The 26,639-nt window shown below is 46.3% G+C and overlaps 1 protein-coding gene across 2 annotated transcripts; it reads left to right on the top strand.

Annotated features, from left to right (window-relative positions):
* Positions 1 to 26,356, top strand: ECSIT (ECSIT signaling integrator). 2 transcript variants are annotated; one of them, XM_060253044.1, is made up of 8 exons: positions 1 to 88; positions 3,297 to 3,491; positions 4,232 to 4,661; positions 16,841 to 17,064; positions 20,475 to 20,532; positions 22,871 to 23,019; positions 24,153 to 24,258; positions 25,881 to 26,356. In XM_060253044.1, exons 2-8 carry the CDS (start codon positions 3,366 to 3,368, stop codon positions 26,102 to 26,104), a joined length of 1,317 nt encoding a protein of 438 aa, XP_060109027.1. In that variant the 5' UTR covers positions 1 to 88; positions 3,297 to 3,365; the 3' UTR covers positions 26,105 to 26,356. The 2 variants fall into 2 exon arrangements, with proteins under 2 accessions (XP_060109027.1, XP_060109026.1); XM_060253043.1 differs by lacking the exon at positions 1 to 88 and having other exon boundaries at positions 3,084 to 3,491.
* The last annotated feature ends 283 nt before the right edge of the window (positions 26,357 to 26,639 follow it).

Raw genomic sequence — 26,639 nt, 5'->3', positions numbered from 1 at the left:
GGGGAAATCCAAGATGGCGGCGCCCAGGGAGGGCGGCCGGGGGACGCGCTGAGGAGGCCGGCCGGGGACGGGAGCGCGCTGGAGGCAGGTCTGCACCGAGGGGGCGGCGAGGGCCTTGCAGCGGGGCTGAGCAGAGCTAAGCGGGCCTGGGCTGGGACGGAAGGAAGGAAGGAAGGAGCAGGGGTGGCTTGCAATTGACCGGGGGGGGGGGGCTGTGCCTCAATGAGAGAGGTTTACAAGGCTATGCATGGGATGGAGAAAGTGGAGAAAGAAGTCCTTTTCTCCCTTTCTCACAATACAAGAACTCGTGGGCACTCCATGAAATTGCTGAGCAGACAGGTTAAAACGGATAGAAGGAGGTACTTCTTCACCCAAAGGGTGATTAACATGTGGAATTCGCTGCCACAGGAGATGGTGGCTACAAGCATAGGCAGCTTCAAGAGATAGCTCACTTCATCAGCTGGATAAAAATATGGAGCAGAGGTCCATCAGTGGCTATTAGCCACAGTGTGTGTGTGTGTGTGTATATATATATAACTTTTTTGGCCCCTGTGTGACACAGAGTGTTGGACTGGAGGGGCCACTGGCCTGATCCAACAGGGCTTCTCTTATGTTAATGTAAGAGCCACATAGAATAAACGTCAGATGTTTGAGAGCCGCAAGACAGGAGCATCAGATGCTTGAGAGTAGGAAGGGAGGAGAGAGGGAGGGAGGGAGAGATGTAAAGAAAGCAACTTTAACTAGCCCAGTCTAGCCCCATAGATCCATGTCCCGGTAACTGAGTCTACAGTGAAATAATCTTATGTTACTCTCTCCTCAGCTTGGAGGCTCCAGCTAGTGCAGAATGCTGCAGCTTGGTTATTATTAGTAGCTGGATAGAGCATGCAAGTTACTCCCCTTCTACAACCACTTTCTTGACCGACCCCACAAAGCGTTTCATGGTCTTGGCCCTTCATATCTGCAGACCATTTGTCTCCCTGGTCAGGGCCATATGCAGGTGCCATTCTCCAAACTGGCAAAACCAAGAACTGCCCATCGATGCCCTGACCTGGGGAGCCCAGGCAAGTCAGATCTCAGAAGTTCAGCAGGGCCGACTCCGGCAAGGACTTGGATGGGAGACCTCCTTGGGATACCAGGGCTGGGAGGCAGGGGCAGGCCTTATTCAGCCACCTCCCTGAATATCCTCCAGGCCCCCAGGAGGAGTCAGTCACCAGAGTTTTCAGCTCAACATTAGGAAGAATTTCTTGACCGTTAGAAGTTCCTCAGTGGAACAGGCTTCCTCCTTGGGAGGTGGTGGGCTCTCCTTCCTTGGAGGTTTTTCAACATAGGCTAGATGGCCATCTGACAGCAATGAGGATCCTGTGAATTTAGGGGGAGGTGTTTGTGAGTTTAGAGTGGTTCCTCAGTGGAACAGGCTTCCTCCTTGGGAGGTGGTGGGCTCTCCTTCCTTGGAGGTTTTTCAACAGAGGCTGGATGGCCATCTGACAGCAATGAAGGTCCTGTGAATTTAGGGGGAGGCGTTTGTGAGTTTCTTGCATTGCGCAGTGGGTTGGACTAGATGACCCTGGAGGTCCCTTCCAACTCTAGGATTCTATGATTAGGCAAAACTTCCTGACTGTTAGAGGGGTTCCTCAGTGGAACAGGCTTCCTCCTCGGGAGGTGGTGGGCTCTCCTTCCTTGGAGGTTTTTAAACAGAGGCTAGATGGCCATCTGACAGCAATGAGGATCCTGTGAATTTAGGGGGAGGTGTTTGTGAGTTTAGAGCGGTTCCTCAGTGGAACAGGCTTCCTCCTCGGGAGGTGGTGGGCTCTCCTTCCTTGGAGGTTTTTAAACAGAGGCTAGATGGCCATCTGACAGCAATGAGGATCCTGTGAATTTAGGGGGAGGTGTTTGTGAGTTTAGAGCGGTTCCTCAGTGGAACAGGCTTCCTCCTCGGGAGGTGGTGGGCTCTCCTTCCTTGGAGGTTTTTCAATAGAGGCTGGATGGCCATCTGACAGCAATGAAGGTCCTGTGAATTTAGGGGGAGGCGTTCGTGAGTTTCTTGCATTGCGCAGTGGGTTGGACTAGATGACCCTGGAGGTCCCTTCCAACTCTAGGATTCTATGATTAGGCAAAACTTCCTGACTATTAGAGGAGTTCCTCAGTGGAACAGGCTTCCTCCTCGGGAGGTGGTGGGCTCTCCTTCCTTGGAGGTTTTTAAACAGAGGCTAGATGGCCATCTGACAGCAATGAGGATCCTGTGAATTTAGGGGGAGGTGTTTGTGAGTTTAGAGCGGTTCCTCAGTGGAACAGGCTTCCTCCTCGGGAGGTGGTGGGCTCTCCTTCCTTGGAGGTTTTTCAATAGAGGCTGGATGGCCATCTGACAGCAATGAGGATCCTGAGAATTTAGGGGGAGGTGTTTGTGAGTTTAGAGCGGTTCCTCAGTGGAACAGGCTTCCTCCTCGGGAGGTGGTGGGCTCTCCTTCCTTGGAGGTTTTTCAGCAGAAGCTAGAGGGCCATCAGACAGCGATGAGGATCCTGTGAATTTAGGTTGGAGGTATTTGTGGGTTTCCTGCACTGTGCAGGGGGTTGGTCTAGCTGACCCTGTGAGGTCAACATGACTTCCAGGTGCATGCGCACACACACACACATGAAATACAAAACCAAACCAAAAAGAACTGCTGCTATTTGTGTCTTTTCTGCTGTGACTTGAGGGGGTCAGGAACGCTCCCACCTTCCTGTTTTTTCACAAACTCCGCAAAACTGAACCCTTCAGAGGGGCTCTTTTGCACAGGTAATTAGGGCCACAGTGTAACAAAGCATTTCAGAAAGACAAGTTGATAAAGGTATAGAGAATTGTGGTTTATACTATCCATGACAGACAGAACATACAGACAGTGTGTGTGTAGTGCATACTGTCTGCATGTTCTGTTTATCATGGATAGTACATACCGTCTGGACATACTACCTGCTATGTCATTTCTCCAGCATTTAACAAGTTAATTGTTTGAGCTTTGTTTCAGCTCAGTTTTTTCAGACTTCTGCAACCCAGGTGTTACTGCTTGGTTTACTCGTTGTTGTGTCCTGTCGATGGTGTTTGCATTACTCTGTGTAATCCGCCTGGTCTGTAGATAACGGTAAATACATTAGCAGACCCCCTGTGTTGAGCTAAATGTTCTGTGAACGTGCCAGAGCAGTGCAGGCAAAGCATGGCGGAGGGCCTGCCTAGGACTGTGGTGCTGTCTGTGAGAAAGGGCCTGAACGACGGCTGTAGGGAGTTTGCAATAAGTCCCAGTGACTTCTTTGTCCTTGCCCAGCCTTTATCACAGGTGGATGCGTGGGACTTCAGCCGCTGCTGCCCTTGGCAGGGAGGTAGCCCGGCTGCCATGAATCGAATGCGGATGTTACTGTTAATGCCGGCATGGGAACTTTCCTCTGGACCGGGCACTGTCACGCTACAGGCAACCTCCAAACAGAATTTTCTGCAACTACGGAGAAGGGGCTGTCTTCAGGTAATGTGTTTTTAAATAGGTTCCCCACAGCACACCAAGACTTCTTTAAAAAATGATGGGCCCCCTTCAGATCCCCCAAATTCTGCATCTGCTTTCCGAGGTTGTCATGATCCTGGGCCTAGTGAGGCCTGCAGGCCCCAGGGAAGCCTACTTAGGAGTTATTGGGAAGAGCCTACATTTCCCAGGATCCGGGTAGCAAGGGTTTTGGAGGGAAACAGGCCCAGAGAGGGGTGGGGCCTGGGAAGAGAATATATAAAGGCCAAGCCCAGGCAGGCTGGGTTCTTTTCCTAGGAGGCAGAGCTGAGGAGGAGCTGCTGCCAGGAAGAGTCCCTTGCCCTTAGAGAAAGGGTGAGAAGGCTAGGTCTGACTGAGACAATAGGGACAGTAAGTTCAGACCCATTAGGGCATTTGGTTATTTTCCCTTCAACCTTTTACTGTTTTATTGCACCTTGTTAATTTATATTGCACTGAAATAAACCTTTTTGTTGCTGTTCACTCTGCCTGGTCCTCGCGCCTCTTATTTGGCCTCAGCTACAGGAGGCCTGAAGGGCTTGGGAGGGGACTCTGGGCCTTCTCAAGGGGAGCCCTTAACCCAGAGTGGTGGCAGCCATTGGTAAGACCCCCCTGAGTCGTGATAGAGGCTCTATCACTGTCAATATGACTTGTTTCTGCTTGTTTGCAGAGCTCCCCCAACCTGCTGCTTTCCTGTCAGCATGTCCTTTTGTCTGTATCTTTCTTAGAACCCCGGGATGGTTCCCGTGCGGAACTTCCAAGTGAGCACAGTATTTTGCACTTTCAAAATTGCCCGTCCCTTCAAGGGTGACAAGGATAACGACAGGGACCGTGACAAAAAAGACACGGACAAGTCGCTGGTGACCATCGACCATCTTTTTGAGAGAGGAGCAAAGACCAAGGCCACATTTCAGCAAGCCGTGGACATCTTCTGCAAACGGGACATCCGGCGCCGGGGCCACGTGGAGTTCATCTACGCAGCCCTGCGGAAGATGAAGGAGTTTGGGGTGGAGAAGGACCTTGCCATCTACAACAAAATTCTGGACGTCTTTCCCAAGGAAGTGTTTGTCCCTCAGAATTACATCCAGAGGATGTACAACCACTATCCCCGCCAGCAGGAGTGCGGCGTCCAAGTGCTGGAGCAGATGGAGACTTACGGTAAGTGTCGGAGGAAGGAGGGGGCAGAGAGAGAGAACAGGCCGCCTTGGCTTTCACCAGGCGTGTGAAGAAGATTCCCAGGTGCTGGGAACTGCAGTAGGTTTAATGCAAGCAGTGCCAAACAGGGAGTGATCAGTGGTGGGGCAGCTGCTTGGCATGCACAATGTCCCAGGTTCAGTCCCCAGCATCTCCAGGTATAAGGAGCAGGCAGGAGGTGATGGGAAAGACCTTGACCTGAGACCCTGGCTCAGTGGCAGAGCCTCTGCTTGGCATGCAGAAGGTCCCAGGTTCAATCCCCAGCATCTCCAGTTAAAAGGACCAGGCAGGAGGGGATGGGAAAGACCTTGACCTGAGACCTGGCTCAGTGGCAGAACCTCTGCTTGGCATGCAGAAGGTCCCAGGTTCAATCCCCGGCATCTCCAGATTAAAAGGACCAGACAGGAGGGGATGGGAAAGACCTCAGCGTGAGACTTGGAAAGCAGCTGCCGGTCTGAGTAGACAAAACTGACCCTGGTAGACCATGATTTAGTATAAGGCAGATGGATGTGTTCTGAATATGTAAGGAACTTTTTTTTTTTTACTTTTCTCACTTCTGTTCAGCAGCCCCGTGGCACAGAGTGGTAAAGCTGCAGTACTGCAGTCCAAGCTCTCTGCTCACAACCTGAGTTCGATCCTGGCAGAAGCTATGTGGCTCTTACATTAACATAAGAACATAAGAGAAGCCATAAGAACATAAGAGAGCCAGTGGCCCATCCAGTCCAACACTCTGTATCACAGAAGAACATAAGAGAGGCCCTGTTGGATCAGGCCAATGGCCCCTCCAGTCCAACACTCTGTGTCACATAAGAACGTAAGAGAAGCCATGTTGGATCAGGCCAATGGCCCATCCAGTCCAACACTCTGTGTCACATAAGAACATGAGAAGCCATGTTGGATCAGGCCAGTGGCCCCTCCAGTCCAACACTCTGTGTCACATAAGAACATAAGAGAACATAAGAGAAGCCATGTTGGATCAGGCCAACGGCCCATCAAGTCCAACACTCTGTGTCACACAGTGGCAAAAAATGTTATATACACACATACACTGTGGCTAATAGCCACTGATGGACCTCTGCTCCATATTTTTATCTAAACCCCTCTTGAAGGTGGCTATACTTGTGGCCGCCATCACCTCCTGTGGCAGTGAATTCCACATGTTAATCACCCTTTGGGTGAAGAAGTACTTCCTTTTATCCGTTTTAACCTGTCTGCTCAGCAATTTCATCGAATGCCCACGAGTTCTTGTATTGTGAGAAAGGGAGAAAAGTACTTCTTTCTCTACTTTCTCCATTCCATGCATTATCTTGTAAACCTCTATCATGTCACCCCGCAGTCGACGTTTCTCCAAGCTAAAGAGTCCCAAGCGTTTCAACCTTTCTTCATAGGGAAAGTGCTCCAGCCCTTTAATCATTCTAGTTGCCCTTCTCTGCACCTTCTCTAAAGCTATAATATCCTTTTTGAGGTGCGGCGACCAGAACTGCACACAGTACTCCAAATGAGACCACACCATCGATTTATACAGGGGCATTATGATACTGGCTGATTTGTTTTCAATTCCCTTCCTAATAATTCCCAGCATGGCATTGGCCTTTTTTATTGCAAACGCACACTGTCTTGACACTTTCAGTGAGTTATCTATCATGACCCCAAGATCTCTCTCTTGATCAGTCTCTGCCAGTTCACACCCCATCAACTTGTATTTGTAGCTGGGATTCTTAGCCCCAATGTGCATTACTTTGCACTTGGCCACATTGAACCGCATCTGCCACGTTGACGCCCACTCACCCAGCCTCAACAGATCCCTTTGGAGTTCCTCACAATCCTCTCTGGTTCTCACCACCCTGAACAATTTAGTGTCATCCGCAAACTTGGCCACTTCACTGCTCACTCCCAACTCTAAATCATTTATGAACAAGTTAAAGAGCATGGGACCCAGTACCGAGCCCTGTGGCACCCCACTGCTTACCGTCCTCCACTGCGAAGACTGCCCATTTATACTCACTCTCTGCTTCCTATTACTCAGCCAGTTTTTGATCCACAAGAGGACCTGTCCTTTTACTCCATGATTCTCAAGCTTTCTAAGGAGCCTTTGATGAGGAACTTTATCAAAAGCTTTCTGGAAGTCAAGGTAAACAACATCTATCGGGTCTCCTTTGTCCACATGTTTGTTCACCCCCTCAAAGAAATGCAACAGGTTAGTGAGGCAAGATCTTCCCTTGCAGAACCCATGCTGAGTCTTCCTCAATAACCCGTGTTCATCAATGTGCCTACTCATTCTGTCCTTGATAATGGTTTCTACCAACTTTCCCGGTATTGAAGTCAGACTGACTGGCCTGTAATTTCCCGGATCTCCTCTGGAACCTTTTTTAAAGATGGGGGTGACATTTGCTACCTTCCAGTCCTCAGGAATGGAGGCAGATTTCAATGAAAGATTACAGATTTTTGTTAGAAGATCCACAAGTTCAACTTTGAGTTCCTTCAGAACTCTCGGATGTATGCCATCCGGACCTGGTGACTTATTAGTTTTTAATTTGTCTATCAGTTGTAGGACCTCCTCATTTGTCACCTCAATCTGACTCAGGTCTTTCAACACCCCTTCCAAAATTAGTGGTTCTGGGGCGGGCAAAAAGTTCTCGTCTTCTACAGTGAAGACGGAGGCAAAAAATTCATTTAGCTTCTCAGCCATTTCCCTATCCTCCTTCAGTAATCCTTTTACCCCATGGTCATCCAAGGGCCCCACTGCCTCCCTGGCTGGTTTCCTACTTCTAATATATTTGAAGAAAGTTTTATTGTTGGTCTTTATGTTTTTTGCATAAGAGAAGCCATGTTGGGTCAGGCCAATGGCCCATCCAGTCCAACACTCTGTGTCACATAAGAGAGGCCATGTTGGATCAGGCTAATGGCCCCTCCAGTCCAACACTCTGTGTCATACAGTGGCCCAAAAAATTATATATACACACACACACACATACATACACACTGTGGCTAGTAGCCACTGATGGACCTCTGCTCCATATTTTTATCTTTTTTTTTTTTTATAAAAAATTTTATTGTTATGTATTCCACCACCAATCCACCTCTGTGAGAGTACCAGGCCATAGATACATTATAATATTCCATAAATTTATAACTATTTAACATTTCGTCCAGATACAACTCTGTCACTCTATTTAAACATCTTATCCATTCATTTTCTTATTAACCAACCAATCGTCTTAAATTGTTTAAACTTTTCCAAATATCTCACCATCTTCCTAAACCACACCTCCTCCTGTTCCCTAACCTTTAATCCGTTCATTCTTCGTATCTTCATCGTTAAATACTCCAAAATAATTATATTATTCATTCTATCCCTCCAGTGATTAATTGTCAATTCCTCAGCTTCTTTCCAATTCCTTGCTATCACTTGTCTTGCTGCTACTAACATCAAATTAATCCATTTACTATCCTCTTTTGATCTTAATCCCACACCATCCAAATTAATAATTGCCATTGCTTTGGATATACTTATTTTCCATCCCATAATCTTTGTCATCTCTATGCCAACCTGCATCCAGAATTTTTTCACTAAGGGACAATCCCACCACATGTGACTGAAAGATCCAATTTCTCCACATTTCCTCCAACAATTTTTACTCCCTGATTTAGAAATATAATACATCTTAATGGGTGTATAATACCATTTCTGTATCATCTTCAATCCCTGCTCCTGCACTAACCTAGATGTTGTAACAAAGGGAGGTAATCTAAACATCCTCTCCCAATCTTCATCTAAAATTTTATCTCCAATATCTGTTTCCCAATGTTCCTTCAAAAATTCTCTCGGGGATTTCCCTGTACCTAATAAAATCTTATACAATTTTGAAACTATTTTTGACTTATCTTCTCTATACTCTTTCACCAATTTTTCAAAGGGAGTATTAATTCTTTTACCAATATTTTTAAGTTCTTCCTCCTTCAGCAATGAGGAGATTTGACTTTTTAACAACCAATTAATATTATTCAAAATATTATACTCCTCTTTCTTCACCCCATCAGTACCCCAAACCTCTTTCAATTCTTGAATCGTAATCCTCTTCAGTTTATCTCCTACTTCCTTTGACAGTGATCCCCTTAATGGAGCAAATTTATCATAGTACCACATTTTAATAATAGATGATATCTCCGGAGCGAGTTCTTTCTTCCACTTCTCCCATACCCTACTGGGCCCTATAAAGGTTGATAATTTATCACCTATCTTCTTCCTCCTTTTCGTTCTATCAAATAAACTTTCCTTTCCTCCTACTACCTCTAAATTTTCCTTTTCTATCCCGTTCAGCTCTTCTCCTAACTCTCCCTCCAACCAAATCATTAAGTGCCTTAATTGATATGCATCATAATAGTAAATTATATTGGGAATCCCCCATCCCCCATCTTTAATACCATAATATCTATACCTATTGGCTGTCCTTGGTTTCTTTGATGCAAAAACAAATCTATCTATATCTCCTTGCCATCTCTTCAGTACGTATTCTGGTATATGCCAAGGCAATACATAAAATAAATAAGTCAACCTAGGAACTAGAAACATTTTAACCATGGCATTCCTTGTACTAATTGACTCCTTCCTCTTCCTCCAGTCTCTCATTTTAACTTGAATTCCACTCCAGATTTTTTTATAATTATACTCAAATATTTTTTTAATATTCCTAGGAATATTAACCCCTAAATATTTCACCATTTTATTTGCTATGGGAATACCCAAAATTTTTGAAGCTGCTAATTGTAACCCTGGTTTCACATTAACACACATCATTGAAGATTTTGAAAAATTCACTTTTAACCCTGACACTTCCTCAAATTCCTGTAGTATCTTTTTTAAAGGTGCCACTGCGGGCTCCACATCCTTAATTGTCACCATCATGTCATCTGCATACATTGTTAAGAGATTCCCATCTATTTTCCCTTTCCCTGGAACTTCAAAGCCTATAATTCTTTTATCCTTTTTTAATTTATTCACTAACGGTTCCAATGCTAAAATAAATAACATAGGGGATAAAGGGCATCCCTGCTTCGTACCACTCAATACCTGAACATATCCCTCTACTGAACCACCAACTCCTATCAACGCCTTAGATTTAGAATATATTGCCTCAATCATATTTTGAAATTTCTCCCCAAACCTATATTTTTGAAATATAGTCTTCATGTATGTCCAATCCACAGAATCAAAGGCCTTATAAATATCCAACGCCAAAAGCGTAAGCGGCAAATCCTTATTTTTAGCTAAATAAACCATACCCATCACTTTCCTAACTGCCTCTACTAAATATTTTTGAGGCATAAACCCAAATTGCTCTTTCCCTATCAATTGTGCAATACATTTTTTGAGTCTCATTGCCATAACCTTTGCAAATATTCGATAATCCATATTGGTGATTGAAATTGGCCTATATGAATCCGTTAAAATCTGATCTTTCCCAGGTTTCGGAATTAACACCAATCTCGACTCCAACCATGTAGGCGGTGTAGGAGATCCATCCAAAATTCCTTGAAACAATTCAGTCACATGAGGCACCAATATATCCTTAAAATGCTTATAAAATACCGCATTAAAACCATCCAGTCCGGGTGCAGATTGCATATTCATAGAATCTATAGCCATCTTAACTTCTTCTTCCGTTATATCCTTATCTAATTCTTTCCTACTATCTTCACTTAATTCTAAAAATTCCAACCCCTCACAGAATTTTTCTATATCTTCCTTTTTAATCCCTTTGTCTGCATACAATTTGTTATAGAATTCTATAAAATTCTCCAGTATCATTTTAGGTTCAGTTTCCAAAAACCCTATATCGTTCCTGATTGCCTTAATATTTTTCCTAACCTGAAAATTCTTAATTTTATTTGCTAAAATTCTTCCTCCTTTCCCTTCAAACTCATAATACTTCTGTCTGTTATACCATAATTTTAACGTAGTCCTATTAACATCCAATACATTCAACTCTTCCCTTTTCCTAATTACTTGTTCTTTATCCTCCTTCTTCTTAGATTTCCTAAATTTCTCCTCCAATACTCTAACTTCTTCTTCTACTTCTTTAATTTTCCTATCTTTACCCTTCTTCAATCTCACCAAATTCTGTATACACACACCTCTAATAGTGGCTTTCATTGCTTCCCATACTATTGTTAATGAAGTATCTGATTTCCTATTCTCTTCAAAATATCTTTCCATTGCATTTTTAATGTTACACTTACTTTCTTCATCTGCCACTAACCATGGATTAAACTTCCAATTCTCTCTCTTCTCTCTCTCTCTCTCTCTCTCTCTTGGCTTGGCTTCGCGAACGAAGATTTAAGAAGGGTGCAATAGTCCACGTTTGCTGCAGGCTCGCTGGTGGCTGACAAGACCAATGTGGGACAGGCAGGTCCGGCCACAGCGGCTGCAGGGAAAAGTCTGATTTAGGGTTGGTCCTGTAGCAGTGCGATTCTTCCTCAATCTCCTTTTGTCCTCAAGACCAGCTATGCGTGTGTTCTCAAAGGAAGAGACAGCCTGGTGGATGGTGTGCCTCCATGCTTTGCGATCTGAGGCTAGGTCAGACCACTGGTGATGGTTGATGTGACAGGTGCTAAGGGATTTCTTCAAGGAGTCCTTGTACCTCTTCTTTGGTGCCCCTCTATTTCGATGGCTGGTGGAGAGTTCGCCATACAGGGCAATCTTGGGAAGGCGGTGGTTTTCCATCCTAGAAATATGCCCTGCCCAGCGCAGCTGCGTCTTCAACAGCAGTGCCTCGATGCTGGTAACCTCTGCCCGCTTGAGGACTTCAGTGTTGGTCACAAAGTCGCTCCAGTGGATGTTGAGGATGGTGCGAAGGCAGCGCTGATGAAAGCGCTCAAGGAGTCGCAGGTGATGACGGTATAAAACCCACGATTCGGAGCCATAGATGAGGGTTGTCATCACAACCGCTTTGTAAACATTGATCTTTGTGCCTTTTTTCAGATGCTTGTTGCTCCACACTCTTTTGTGCAGTCGGCCAAATGCACGGTTTGCCTTTGCCAGCCTGTTGTCAATCTCCTTGTCGATCTTGGCATCTGAGGAGATGATGCACCCCAGGTAGCTGAACTGCTGGACTGTCTTCAGAATTGATTCACTCACAGTGATGCAGGGAGGGTGATAATCTTCCTGGGGTGCAGGCTGGTGGAGAACTTCTGTCTTCTTCAGACTAACTTCCAATTATACGATCTATTACAATGACCTATTTGCAAAAAGGCTGAAACAGGGGCATGATCAGTAATCTTAATCATCCCGATCTCCATATCTTTTACCCAATTCCTCATTTCTTGAGAGACTAAGATTCCATCTAATCTTGAGTAAGTTCCATGCACGGCAGAGTAAAAAGAATATACATCATCATTAGGAAACATTTCCATCCATGATTCTAGCAGACCAAATTTCCCGCACACTCTTTTAAATTTCTCCGCCTTCCTTTTTTTAACATTACCTTTCCCCTGCAAGTTAATATTAAAATCCCCCCCTATTATTTTAGTATAGGGTGAAAATTTTTCAAACTTCTGCAAAAATCTATACAATACATTCAACTGATGCACATTAGGGAGATACAAAGAAGCTAAAGCCACCGGCTCTCCCTCCAAATGACCCTGTACAAAAATAAACCTTCCATCCTTATCTCTCATTACTTTATCTGCAACAAAATCTATTTTAGAATTAAATACTATTCCCACCCCTCTGCTCTTTGAGGAGCCTGGAGCAATAAATTTCTTACCTTTCCCAAATCCAGGGAAATTCATCTCTCTTTCCCCCCCATTATATACCTCCTGCAAGAACAGCACATCTGCTTTTAACTCTTGAATATATCTCCCAACTCTTGCCCGTTTCACTGGATTTCCTAGCCCTCTAACATTAAGAGTTGTACATATAACATTAACATTTTTTATCATATTATACCTAACCATAGCTCTTCCCCATATCTCTCCTGTTCTCTACCAGCCTGGAATTCTAAACCCCAATCACCCTTAACCAACCCCACCTGATGTTGCTTATCTACCCTCCACCTACCCTCCATTACCAATTCTACCCATCCAAGAAAAATGCAATATGCCAATGCTCGTGGCATATCTCTTGTATAAAGAATTCTACCCAATATGCATTCACTCACCTTCTTACTCCATTCATAATCCACCCATTCACCCCTTAGGTCCCAATTATCCATCCATACCCCAATCACACCATCCAAACATACCAACATCATCCCAATCAGCCACCATCTACACATCTTCTTCCCAATCCTACCACTAAACACATCAGACATCCAGCTACCACTAACATCCATATTGGGGGGGGGGGGAGAAAAAAGACATCTCTCCCACACTGTAAACTCAAAAAGAGCAACAGCAACAATTAAAAAAAAAACCAAAAAAACTGTTCATGTTGAGCTATTCCGGTCCTTCTATCTTCTTTCCTTCTTCCTTAATCCATCTTCCCTCAATCATTTCTTAGTCTTAGTCCTTTCCCTGAAGTCCCAAGTCTTTTTTTCCTCCTTTTTCTTCTTCTTCTGTTTCTGAGTGTTCCCCATTTGCTCTTCCAAACTATTTTCCCCTTCTAAGTCCCAGTCAGGGGAATGCTTGTAATCCTTAGGCAGCTGCAGTCCCACACGTTTAAATAGCTCCTCCATCTGCTTCTGATCTTCTGCAAACAGCTCTACTCCTTCATGCACCATTTTCAGAGCAAAGGGTGCCATTCTCCAGCTGTATTTCATTCCTTTATCCTGCAGCACCTTGGTAAACACTCTTAACTTTTTCTTCCTGTTGATTGTTTCCTGTGATAAATCTTCAAAAGCCAACACTTTTTTATCATTATACAGTAACTTATCTTGCCTATCCAAGGCCTTCATGCCTTTAAGCACCTGCTCCTTTAATGTATATTTTCCAAAACACATTATCACATCTCTCGGCCACCTCCACTCAGCTGTCTGCTTCCCAACTCGATGAATACGATCCAAATCTTCCCTTGAAATTCCTAAGTCTGGGAGCATTTCAGCCATCCATTTAATCACATTATCCATGTCCTCCGTTTCTGGAATATTTTTCAACCGCAAATTTGACCTTCTGGCCCGATTTTCCAAGTCCATCAGTTTATCTTTAAGGTATTTATTTTGCTTTTCCAACTGTCTGGATTGTTTTTGCAACAAGTTAATTTTCTTCTCATTTAGCTGCGCCATTTCCCATGCACTATTCACAGTCTCTGCCATGGCTTCAACGGCCTCAGCTAAATTAGTTATTTTTTCATCCACAATCTTTGATACTGCCTTAATAATGCTATGTTTGGCAGCTTCCACAGCTCTCTTAACTTCTAATTGAAAGTCTTTTGTTTCATTACCTTATCTTCACTTTCAACTTCTGAGTCCGAGGTCGCCATTGCCGTTTCTCTCAGCACCAATTAGTTTTGACTTTAGCCTCTGGCCAACTTCCAGACTCCCACTTCACAACTATCACCGACTTATTTTAAAGTCTTCAAGGCTTTGTTATTTTTATCACCAGAAGAAGGAATACTTAATTCCCTTTAGCATTCTACCGGGAGCTCAAACAAAACACGTCTTCCTCTCAGCTGAGCATGCCACGCCCCCTCCATATTTTTATCTAAACCCCTCTTGAAGCTGTCTATGCTTGCAGCCGCCACCACCTCCTGTGGCAGTGAATTCCACATGTTAATCACCCTTTGGGTGAAGAAGTACCTCCTTTTATCCGTTCTAACCCGACTGCTCAGCAATTTCATCGAATGCCCACGAGTTCTTGTATTGTGAGAAAGGGAGAAAAGTACTTCTTTCTCTACTTTCTCCATCCCATGCATTATCTTGTAAACCTCTATCATGTTACCCCGCAGTCGACGTTTCTCCAAGCTAAAGAGCCCCAAGCGTTTCAACCTTTCTTCATAGGGAAAGTGTTCCAGCCCTTTAATCATTCTAGTTGCCCTAATTGCAGGTGAGATTCTGAATGCTCATGTTTGATGCCGCCAGCAGTACAAGTCTGTTGTAGCTAATAAAACAGAGATATTTTTGGGTTGTTTTGGGCTATGATGATTGTCATTTACCCTGGATGAGATTATGGACAGCATCATGCATTGATGGAAAGGGCGGGGCACATTTTTGACGTAGGGAGCGTTGATGGGAACAATCTGGGAAGAAGCACTAAAAGCATTTAGATCGCCAGAGCAGACTAGATACTGGGTTGGATACCTAAACTATCTCCATCATCTAGATGTCCATACACTCAGAAAAGCTTTCACTCTGGCCATATGCTCAGCGCTTCCCTCAGAAGTTCTTGCGGGCACGTACAAGGGGATCCCTTCTGCGCAAAGGCTTTGCCACTGTGGTTTAGGGGAAGTTGAATCCACTATGCACATAATTCTTAGGTGTTCTTGGTATAAAGAGTCCTTTGAGAAATATATAGAGCCTATATTAAGGGCAAACTCTGGGTTGCTAGAATCAGAATGTCTAAATCTCATGCTTCCGGATGAAAACCAACTCATTTCCAAAGCTGTTGCCAAGTTCTGTGCTGCCTGTTATCGTATCCGAAAGACTCGTTTTACTGCTTCTCAACTTTAAGATGTTTTGTTTTAACTTGCATTTTGCTGTAACTTTTATATTGAATATATTAAGACAATTGTCTTTTCTAAAACTTATTATAGCATAGATTTTATCTTCTGTGTTGAAGCTTTTAAATTCTTGTTTTTTACTTGGTCTGTGACTGTAAATTGACTGACTGGCTAAAAGCGAAACCCGGCTTTAATATTTTGGTTTTCATTCCTTTGCAGCAGCACTCTGGGACTTCTTTGAAAAAAGTGTTCCCTTCATGTCTATTTGTTTACTTCCTTCCTATTTCACCTTTTCCCCCAAGAGGGACTCAAAGAGGCCTACATTCTTCTTCCCTCCTCTGTTTTATCCTCATAACAACCCTGAGAGGTAGAATCAGAGTTGGAAGGGACCTCCAGGATCGCCTAGTCCACCCCCCTGCACAGTGCAAGAAACTGCCTCCCCACACACACACCCAGTGACTCCTGCTCCATGCCCAGAAGATGGCCAAAAAAACATGTTAGGCCAAGAACATGTGACAGGCCCAAGGTGACCCAATAAGCTTCCATGGTTCAGGGTGGTGAGAACCAGAGAGGATTGTGAGAGATCTTGGGGTTGTGGTAGGTAACTCACTGAAAATGTCAAGACAGTGTGCGATTGCAATTTAAAAAGGCCAACGCCATGCTGGGAATTATTAGGAAGGGAATTGAAAACAAGTCAGCCAGTATCATAATGTCCCTGTATACATCGATGGTGCGGTCTCATTTGGAGTACTGAGTACAATTCTGATCATCGCACCTCAAAAAGGATATTATAGCATTGGGAAAAGTCCAGAAAAGGGCAACTAGAATGATTAAAGGTTTGGAACACTTTCCCTATTTAGAAAGGTTAAAACGCTTGGGGCTCTTTAGCTTGGAGAAATGTCAACTGCAGGGTGACAAGAGAGAGGTTTACAAGATTCTGCATGGGATAGAGAAGGCAGGGAAAGAAGGACTTTTGTCCCTTTCTCACAATACAAGAACTCGTGGGCATTCGATGAAATTGCTGAGCAGGCAGGTTAAAACGGATAAAAGGAAGTACTTCTTCACCCAAAGGGTGATTAACATGTGGAATTCACTGCCACAGGAGGTGGCGGCAGCTACAAGCATAGCCAGCTTCAAGAGGGGATTGGATAAACATATGGAGCAGAGGTCCATCAGTGGCTGTTTTATATTTTTATATATATATATATATATATATATATATATATATATATATATATATATATATATATATATATATATATTTGGCCACTGTGTGACACAGAGTGTTGGACTGGAGGGGCCATTGGCCTGATCCAACATGGCTTCTCTTATGTTCTTGGTGGAGCAGAGATTCGAACCTGAGTCTCCCAGACCCTAATCCAGCACCATAACCACTAAACTACCCTGGCTCTTCAACTGTTCAGATTGGCCTAAAACAGAAGGCTCGGCTAACTAGAGCTGGTCGCCCCAGCCAGGCTGGGCACACAGCAGTGCGTGAAGGAGCTTCACCGCACCCCTGAGAGGCTGGTTCTCTTCTCTTTCCTCGCAGGTGTCATGCCCAGCAAGGAGACGTATCTCCTCTTGCTCCAGATCTTTGGGGACAAGAGCCACCCAGTGAGGAAGTACCAGCGGATCCTGTACTGGTTCCCAAAGTTCAAGCACATCAATCCTTACCCAGTTCCAGACCCCCTGCCCCAAGACCCCGTGGACCTGGCCCGGTTGAGCCTGCAGAGGGCTGCAGCTGACCTGGACGCCAGAATTACGGCCTACCAGGTAAGCAGGGAGAGCCCGAGTGGGAGACGTTCGTTTGTTCGCTCAGCGACATGGAAAGAGAGATTTCTAGCCGGGTTGCTTCATGGGGTTGATGAGGTGGTGCCTTTAAAAAAAAATAAATAAAAAAGAATTTTGTTGAACAAATGATATCACTTACAATCAACATTAAAAAAATATCACATATTGATATACAGCAGGGGTGGCCAACGGTAGCTCTCCAGATGTTTTTTGCCTACATCTCCCATCAGCCCCAGCCATTGGCCATGCTGGCTGGGCTGATGGGAGTTGTAGGCAAATAACATCTGGAGAGCTACCGTTGGCCACCCCTGATATACAGGATTTTGTGGTAAAATATTGTTATTCGTAAGATAAGTCACAACTGGTAACCAAAGTATCACAACTTTTTTCTCATACATTGAGGGGAACATTTCGAAGAAGAATGCGCCATTTTTGTTAAAATGAAGTAATCCCATATTGTGTCCTTCCAATTTTTCAAAGATGGAGGATTTTTATCTTTCCATTACTTTGCCAGTTCAGTTTTTGCTATAGAGAACAGAATAGATACAACCTCTTTTTCCCCTGTGTTCGACCTCATAATCAGTCCAGCAGTCAAGCAAAATCAATGCAGCGTCAGTAGGCAAATTTACATTTGATTTTATACTGAAATCTTTTACAATACTGTAAAATAAAAGGACAAGACCACCAATAATGAAATGATAAATAGTAATGAAGGTGGTGCCTTCAGCCCTGTCTTTCCTTGAATGAAGGAACCTGAGAATCCAATGCTGAAGCAAAGAAGGAAAATAGAAATCATGCAGTTATTGTGGTTTGTGCTCCCCTTACTGATAATGACCATCTCAGCTTGTTTTTGATAAAGAGGTTTAAAAAAGAATCCCAAGTTTTTACCTCTCTGGGCTGGGTCAGATACTTATAAAAATTATTCGGGTGTGCCCTGACTTGGATATAAGCCCAGGCAAGACTAATCTTGTCAGATCTCAGAAGCTCAGCAGGGTCGACTCTGGCAAGGACTTGGATGGGAGACTTCCTTGGAATGCCAGCAGTTGGGAGGCGGGAGCAGGCCTTATTCAGCCACCTCCCTGAATATCCTCCAGGACCCTAGTAGGGGTCAGTCACCAGAGGTTGCCATGACTTCCAGGTGCACACACACACACACATAGAAATACAAAAAGAATGAGATGTGTGGAATTGTTTTCTGTGGCCCCAGAAGGTAGGACCAGATCTAATGGGTTGAAATTAAATAAAAAGAGTTTCCAGCTCAACATTAGGAAGAACTTCCTGACCATCAGAGTGGTTCCTCATTGGAAGAGGCTTCCTCCTTGGGAGGTGGTGGGCTCTCCTTCCTTGGAGGTTTCTCAACATAGACTAGATGGCCATCTGACAGCAATGAAGATCCTGTGAATTTAGGGGGAGGAGTTTGTGGGTTTCCTGCATTGTGCAGGGGGTTGGACTGAATGGCCCAGGAGGTCCCTTCCAACTCTAGGATTCTAGCATTCTAAGTTCCCACAGGCTTCCTCGGGAGGTGGTGGGCTCTCCTTCCTTGGAGGTTTCTCAACAGAGGCTAGATGGCCATCTGACAGTGATGAAGATCCTGTGAATTTAGGGGGAGGTATTTGTGAGTTTACAGCAGCTCCTCAGTGGAACAGGCTTCCTCCTTGGGAGGTGGTGGGCTCTCCTTCCTTGGAGGTTTCTCAACAGAGGCTAGATGGCCATCTGACAGCAATGAGGATCCTGTGAATTTAGGGGGAGGGGTTTGTGAGTTTAGAGTGGTTCCTCAGTGGAACAGGCTTCCTCCTGGGGAGGTGATGGGCTCTCCTTCCTTGGAGGTTTTTCAACAGAGGCTCGATGGCCATCTGACAGCAATGAGGATCCTGTGAATTTAGGGGGAGGGGTTTGTGAGGTTAGAGCGGTTCCTCAGTGGAACAGGCTTCCTCCTGGGGAGGTGATGGGCTCTCCTTCCTTGGAGGTTTTTCAACAGAGGCTCGATGGCCATCTGACAGCAATGAGGATCCTGTGAATTTAGGGGGAGGAGTTTGTGAGTTTAGAGCGGTTCCTCAGTGGAACAGGCTTCCTCCTTGGGAGGTGGTGGACTCTCCTTCCTTGGAGGTTTTTAAACAGAGTCTAGATGGCCATCTGACAGCAATGCCAATTCTGTGAATGAGGCAGATGATGGGGGCAGGGGGAGATACTTGTGAGTTTCCTGCAACGGATCCTATGCAGAGGCAGGCAATGGCCCACCACCTCTGTTTGCCTCTGCCCTGACCTGAATGGCCCCGTCTCATGAGATTTCGGAAGCTAAACAAGACTAGCCGTGGTCATTACTCGGATGGGAGACCACCGAGGCAATCGAGGGTCTGTGCAGAGGCAGGCGAGGGCAAACCGTTTCTGAACATATCTTACCTTGAAACCTCCCCGGTCCTGGGGTTGCCTGTGTTGGGCACCCCCCCCCCCAAAAAAAAAAAACAGTGGGGCCCCTTCTGCTGTTTTCTGCTCAGAGAGAACTAGTTGGAGGGCAGGGGAAACGATTGAAGAACGTTAGAGTTAGTCTCTTGCTGCTGCTGCCCCCACTCTGGGGCCAAACTGCACATGCCATGAGTTGGGCTGTGCCCTTTTTGCAGGCGTATGTGAGGGTGGGGGATGAGCATTCCTGAACGACCCAGGGTCCAGTTCTGCTGAGAATGTGGGGGAGGGGGGACTTCAGCCTTCATTCCCAGGCTGTTCTCTTGAGTTGAAACAGCCATGGCGGGGGGCAGGGGGGCTTGGTGTGTGTGTTCTGCAGGGGGACCTGTTTGGTGTAGTGGTGAAGTGTGCGGACTCTTATCTGGGAGAACCGGATTTGAATCCCCACTCCTCCACTTGCAGCTGCTGGAATGGCCTTGGGTCAGCCATAGCTCTGGCAGAGGTTGTCCTTGAAAGGGCAGCTGCGTTGTCCTTGAAAGGGCAGCTGCTGTGAGAGCCCTCACAGAGTGTCCATTGTGCGGGAGGAAGGGAAAGAAGATTGTAGGCCACTCTGAGACTCTTGAGATGTTGAGGGCGGAATATAAATCCAATATCATCATCTTCTTCTTCCTCTGCACATGTGGGTCCCCTCCCCCTCAAGTAAACTCTTTAGTTTTTGCTAAGATTGCTTTGGTTGCAGGATTTTCCCCGTTTGTCCAGTAAGCACTTACACCTATCCCCAATTTCTAGTGATTTGGTTAATGCGGAGATGCCCTTGCCGTTGGATCTGGCTTGTTCCTCACAGGGAGTTCATTTAGCTCTAGAACCTTAGACATAATTGAATTGGGAATTCTTGACGCTTCGATCTCTGGTGTGATTCTTTGCCTCTGCTTGGAGTGGTCTTTCTTCACTGGGTTTGTCTTACTTAATGGGGTTTGTCTTCATCTTTCCAGCTGCCTCACATAGAGGTCTTGGACTCTGGGAAAACCATCGACCACCCGCATATCATAGGTACAGACTCCTTTGGACCTTCTTTATTTGCGGGGGAAAAGTCCTGGGTTTGGGGGCTAAAAGGAGCCCCTGACTTTGGGTGGTTTCTGCAAAGGAGAGCAGAGGGGCTGCGCAAGAAACCCAGATTCAAATCCACACTCAAGCTTACTGGGGAACCTTGGGCCAGTCACACGCTCTCAGCCCTAAACTACCTCACAGAGTTGTTGTGAGGATAAAATGGAGCTGAGGAGAAGGATGCTGGCTGCTTGGGTCCTCACTGGTGAGAAGAGCGGGGCATAAAGAAAGTACAGTAAAATAAAGATAGAGGTGAGGGGTCCAGGGGATTCTAGAGCTGCAATAGACAGAGGGTGAGGGGTGAGGTTTTGCCTCAGGGGGGAGGAAGGGGGCAAGGCCTTTGCAGTGCCCTTTAGGAAACAGCAGGACTGAGGGGTCACCCGGAAAGTGGGGAGCAAAAGAGAGAGGGTGGAGCCAAATAAAGCTGAGGCTTTGCAGCTATGTGGCAGGAGCAGTGGTGAAATATGGGGTGTGAGGAGGGGACTTCTGTGGTAGATATTTTGGATTTAGGACAACAAAGAGACGTGCAGCTGCCTTATCCTGAATCAGACTCCACCCCCATCGGTCCATCGTGGTCAGTCTTGTCTACTCAGACTGGCAGCCGCTCTTTCTCCAGGGTCTCAGGCAGAGAAAGGTCTTTCCCATCCCCTCCTGCCTGGTCCTTTTCACTTGGAGATGCTGCTGGGGATCGAAGCTGGGACCTTCCATGTGGACAGCAGAGGCTCTGCCACTGAGCCTCAGCCCCTTCCCAAATAATCAGACGGGAAACCGGGCATGGCAGGGTGAGGTGGAACAAGTTCAGGAGTGCAGAGAAAGCTGGGAATGGCCAGAGGATAGGGAATAAGCTAGTCTAGACAGAAGGAAGCAGATTAATTCTCCCCCCCCCCCTAATGCACATCTCCTTTGGGGAATACAAACACTCCTCTTCCAACATAAGTTGCCTTCATGGCTGGAGAAACTGTACTCAGTCCAGCACCCTCTTTTCTTCCAGAACGAAGAATAAATCCAGGCAGCCAGTTTTGCATTATGCACTGGAAACAGCACTGTCTCAAGGACATTAAAGTATTTTTGCTGTGGTTAAGCTGTCAAAATATCCTAAGGGCAGAGCAGAAAGACCCGGGTTTGGGGTGCTGGGGAAATAACAGCAGGGGATCAAGGCCCAGGTTCCTCCACCCTTCTCAGCATCGGCTTCCTGAGAGCCTGCAAGGTGTGCTGCCAAAATGAGAAGCCAGCACTCAAAGGGTGATTAACATGTGGAATTCACTGCCACAGGAGGTGGCGGCGTCTGCCAGCATAGCCAGCTTCAAGAGGGGATTGGATAAACATGGAGCAGAGGTCCATCAGTGGCTATTAGCCACAGCATATTGTTGGAACTCTCTGTCTGGGACAGTGATGCTCTGTATTCTTGGTGCTTGCGGGGAGAAACAGTGGGAGGGTTTTAGTGTCCTGGCCTCACTGATGGACCTCCTGATGGCATTTGGGGTTTTTTGGCCACTGTGTGACACAGAGTGTTGGACTGGATGGGCCAATGGCCTGATCCAACATGGCTTCTCTTATGTTCTTACATCTGGGGCAGTGATGCTCTGTATTCTTCGTGCTTGGGATGGGGGGGAACAGTGGGAGGGCTTCTGTGAGTTCTGGGCGCATTGGTGAACCTCCTGAAGGCAACTGGGTTTTGGCCACTGCGCGATGGAGAGTGTTGGACTGGATGGGGCATTAACCTGATCCAACATGACTTCTCTAACGTTATGCCTGGGGCAGTGATGCTCTGAATTCTTAGTACTTGGGGGCCACAGTGGGAGGGCTTCTGGAGTTCTTGGCCCACTGGTGGACCTCCTGAGGGCATCTGGGTTTTGGCCACTGTGTGGCAGAGTGTCTTGGCCTAGATGGGCCATTGGCCTGATCCAACATGGCTTCTCTCATGTTGTTATGTCTGGGGCAATGATGCTCTGTATTCTTGGTGCTTGAGGGGGCACAGTGGGAAGGCTTCTAGTGCCCTAGCCCCACTGATGGACCTCCTGATGGTGCCTGGGTTTTTTGGCCACTGTGTGACACAGAGTGTTGGACTGGATGGGCCATTGGCCTGATCCAACATGGCTTCTCTTAGGTTCTTATGTTCAGTTATGTGTTTTAATTAAGGGCAGTGGAAACAGTAGGTCCCCTGGGATGGGCACTGTGGAGCCAGTGGCATGTCCATTTAAGACTTAAGTCCTGCTAGTCTTGAGACAAGAACAGTGTTGGCCAATCTTTGTCCTTCCTTCTTCTCTCTCCGCTCTCCCTGCAGGAATCCAGAGTCCAGACCAGCAATCTCTTCTGTCCCGCCACAACCCGGAGAGGCCCGTTTTTGTGGAAGGCCCCTTTCGCCTGTGGCTGAAGGAGACCTGCGTTTATTACTACGTGCTCAGAGCAGAGCTGTTACCTCCCGAAGAAAGGGTAAATGGTGGGACAGCCGATCTTTCCACAGGGCAGGCAGAGAAGTTCCGCTGGCATTTCGTTGAGGGCAGAGACGGCACAGCAGACAATCCGCCACTCTCATATTTTCCCCACCCTCCGCAACCCTTCCCCTCTAGTCAGCCTTTGCAAAAAAAATTTCCCGCCATCTCAGGAATTGTACTGTTTTAATTGTATTTTAACATTTTAACTGGATTATTTATTGTTCCTGTTTCATTGTAAGTCACTCTGAGCCCTTCCTGCAGGGAAGGGTGACGCAGGAATCTAATTTAATAGAGTAAAACAAATAATTTGCCCCCCTCGTCCTCCTGGCAAATGAGTTGCCCAGCAGAGAGTCCCACTGGAGCGGTGGGTTTGCAGGGCATCTGCCTGGCGGAGTGGGAGAGGACGGAGTGCCCGCTGGTCATTGCTGCCTCTGGTGGTGAGCAGACCGGGTGCCCTTGAGTCCGACTCCTCAGGGGCAAGGGCAGGTGGGGGCGGGTGGAAGCCGGAGTGGGGGAGAGGATCGAACCCAGTGGCTTGTTGGCGAGAGCCTGCTGGAACCTGCTAGCATGAAAGAGAATTCCAGCCACGCTCTGAAGGCAGAACCCGCTTAGATTGGCCTGCCTCAGCCAGGCTTCTCCTCAGACTGTCTGGAGACCTGGGCTGTTGAGCCGTTCATTAAAACCTGGGGAGAGGAGGGGTCTGAAAGAACTGCAAGTTGTGGGTAGATTGTATTGGGGTTGGGGACTGTGGAAATCGATTGTGCATTCCTAATATTTGAGTCTGGCTGGGGGGAGGGAGAAGAAATAGCCCTCCTAACATTTCCCTGGAAGGAAGGACCACTTGGGAACCTGGTGCTCTGGTTTAGATTTTGAGGGAGGGAAGGTGAAAGCAAAGCAGTCTTTTTCCTGGGCTGAGCAGCAGCGTCTTCTGACTTGCAAGACCACCGGGGGAGGGGAGGGCTTGTGGAGCCCAGGTTGGGGACCTAACAACAACAACAACAAAAAGCCATAGTAAAAATTAATACTATGTGGGTAACAACTTGAACTGAGACTTGTGCTTTGCAGACAGGATATCGTGTTGGCTAATGAAGTGGTTCACTCCTCTTCTTCCTCTTCTCCCCTTTCCCGTAGATTGAGGAGGTGATTGACCCAGAAAGGAACTTCTACTACCCCATGCAGCTGGACTTCGATCTGGAGCGAGGGCCTTGGGATGACGATGAGTTTGACATTGATGAAAGTAAGTCTTATATCTACAGTTTTTAAAAAATATTAATCAGCAGAGATGCTCCAACAGTAACAGTTGTCTGGGCTATTCCTGGTGTTGGGAAATTTCTCTTGTACCCCCAACAATATAAAACACCAAAATCAGGACCTGCAGTTACCAAACAACCTGCCTTTATCAGAAGGTTAATACATACCCACTAATAAGTTTTAAGACCTCGTAGATAAACTTTATCTGACTCCAGGCTTCTCAAAGCAAAAACAGTTTATTAGACTCCAAGTTTCTCTTTAGACAGAAGGCAAACAGTTTAGATACCATTAGTACATTTCAGTTTCTACTTTAGACAGAAGGCTTCAGATATATGGATAGAAAGGCAGAACAGAGATTACATTAGTACAGTTGCTCTTACAGTTCCTTTAGACTTAAGAACACTCCTTTAGAAGGCTTAAAATATATGGACAGAAAGGCAGAACAGGAAACTGTTTACACAGTTAGAGCAGAAAGCATGCGATACAATACTGAAAATTTAAGTCAATACAGCATACAATGCAATACTGAAAAATCTAAGTCTCAACAGGACTTAGCCTTATTAGTCTACATTTCCCCATTTAAAATCTAAGTCCCAAATCCCATTCTATCAGAGCTATGCTCTGTGTTCAATGTTTGAGGCCTCAAACAGAAATTAACAAGGATTGTTAATTTCTGGGCTAGACAGACAAAGAGGTCCCTGCCTCTGATAGAGTCTGCAGCTTTTGCTCAAAAGTGGAGGGCTTATAAAGGCTTCAGTGGCCTCATACACACAGCTACTGTGTCATTCAGCAGGAAATAATTTTGCAGCCAAATAAACAATAATGGCTGAGAACGCCTCAGGCAACCATTTCCCTAGTCCTAGTTGCTGGGTTTATGCCAATGGCTGCCTCCTCCATCTTGTTTCTGAAGAGGCAGCTTGAACTTTCCCCCAATTACCCCACCTGGCCTTCTATGGAGGCCCCAGGAAGCTGAGAGACGGAAGCCTCTGGTGGCCAAATGCTTTAAGTCCATCAAAACTCATAGAGACATATAGAGGCTTCGAAGGTGTTTGTAGTGCTCATTTCATAAGAGCCTGGCTACTGTCAGAAAGAGTTCTTGTAGCCAATTTCATAAAGAGTATGTTTAAGACCATAAAGAGGGCCAACCCAAAAGAAATTCCGCCACACCTGGGAGGATGGAATGGTTCCAAGAGAGCAGCCAGCATGAGGCTTTGCTGGTGTTATAGACAGCCCCTGACCAGGCTTTGGTTGGGAGGTGGTAAACTTACGGGTGGGCTGGGTGGGGGCTATGTTAGATAGAAAGCACCTTCTCTTTCATCACTCCTCTGCAGATAATCTGTCAGTTCATGAGGGCTGAAACGGCCACGTGACTTCAAAGAAGTTAGGTCTTAGGATCCAAACTGGAGATGTTGCAGGGGGCAGAAAGCCCTTCCTGAAGTCCTTTCCTTGCCTGGGGGTCGGGGTGGAAAGGTGCTGAGTGAAGACTGGGTTCTGCCTGCTGATCTGAGCGGCCACCACTGTACCCGCTCGCTCGATGTGCAAAATCCTTGCAGAGGTGGGCTTTCCTTCCGAATGCTTCCGCTGAAGGTCTTTGTGCTCCTTTTGCAGTTGAAGAGGGCCCTGTGTTTGCCATGTGCATGGCTGGGGCTGGTGACCAGGCCACCTTGGCCAAGTGGATTGTGGGCCTCCAGGAGACGAACCCCGTTCTGAGTCAGACGCCCGTCGTGTTCCGCCTCACCCCAGGGCCTCGGGAGCTGCAGGCAAGACCAGACTTGGAGGAGAACGGTGAAGAGGAGATGGCGCAATCTCAGAGCAGCAGGCGAGAGTCTTGAACTCCTGCAGGTGGTGGGAACAGCTGTTAGAACTGTGCATCGTGTGGCCTCAAGGCGCTAGCATGAACCTCCTTTCAAAGCGTTCCCAGAAACTGTGGCTTGCCAGCATTCAGCTCACACACCAGCCAGCCTCCTTTCTCTTCCCCATTGATGTTTTGGATGTAGTCAAGCAGGCTCACTGCCTCTGCTTTGTCGGAAGTTGAAGTTGTTGAAGCTGGTCTGCCTTGGTCGCAAATAAAACTGTGAGGAGTTTGTGAGTGTTTTAATCCTTGCATCTCTGTCATCTTGTCCAAGAGGCTGCACTTGACACAAAAGTCACCGCACAGGGCTGTCCAGCAGAGGGGCGCCTTGTTCTGCTTTTCCCGGCTTGACCGTTGGCCGGAGCTGAACTGGGCAGCCTCATCCTCTTCTGCGCTCCCTGCGAAGAAACGAGGAGAGAGGTTTTCCTTCTGCCTGCTTGCTTTTTGAGTCTCTAGAGCAGGAGAGTCAAACTCATTTGTTATGAGGACCAGGTTTAACATAAATGAGACCTTGC

This window comes from Heteronotia binoei, chromosome 13 (assembly GCF_032191835.1).
Source record: "Heteronotia binoei isolate CCM8104 ecotype False Entrance Well chromosome 13, APGP_CSIRO_Hbin_v1, whole genome shotgun sequence".
NCBI classification, from domain to species: domain Eukaryota; kingdom Metazoa; phylum Chordata; class Lepidosauria; order Squamata; family Gekkonidae; genus Heteronotia; species Heteronotia binoei.
The sequence above is the reverse complement of the archived record's forward strand: the minus strand, read 5'-3'. Positions and strand labels throughout refer to the sequence as shown.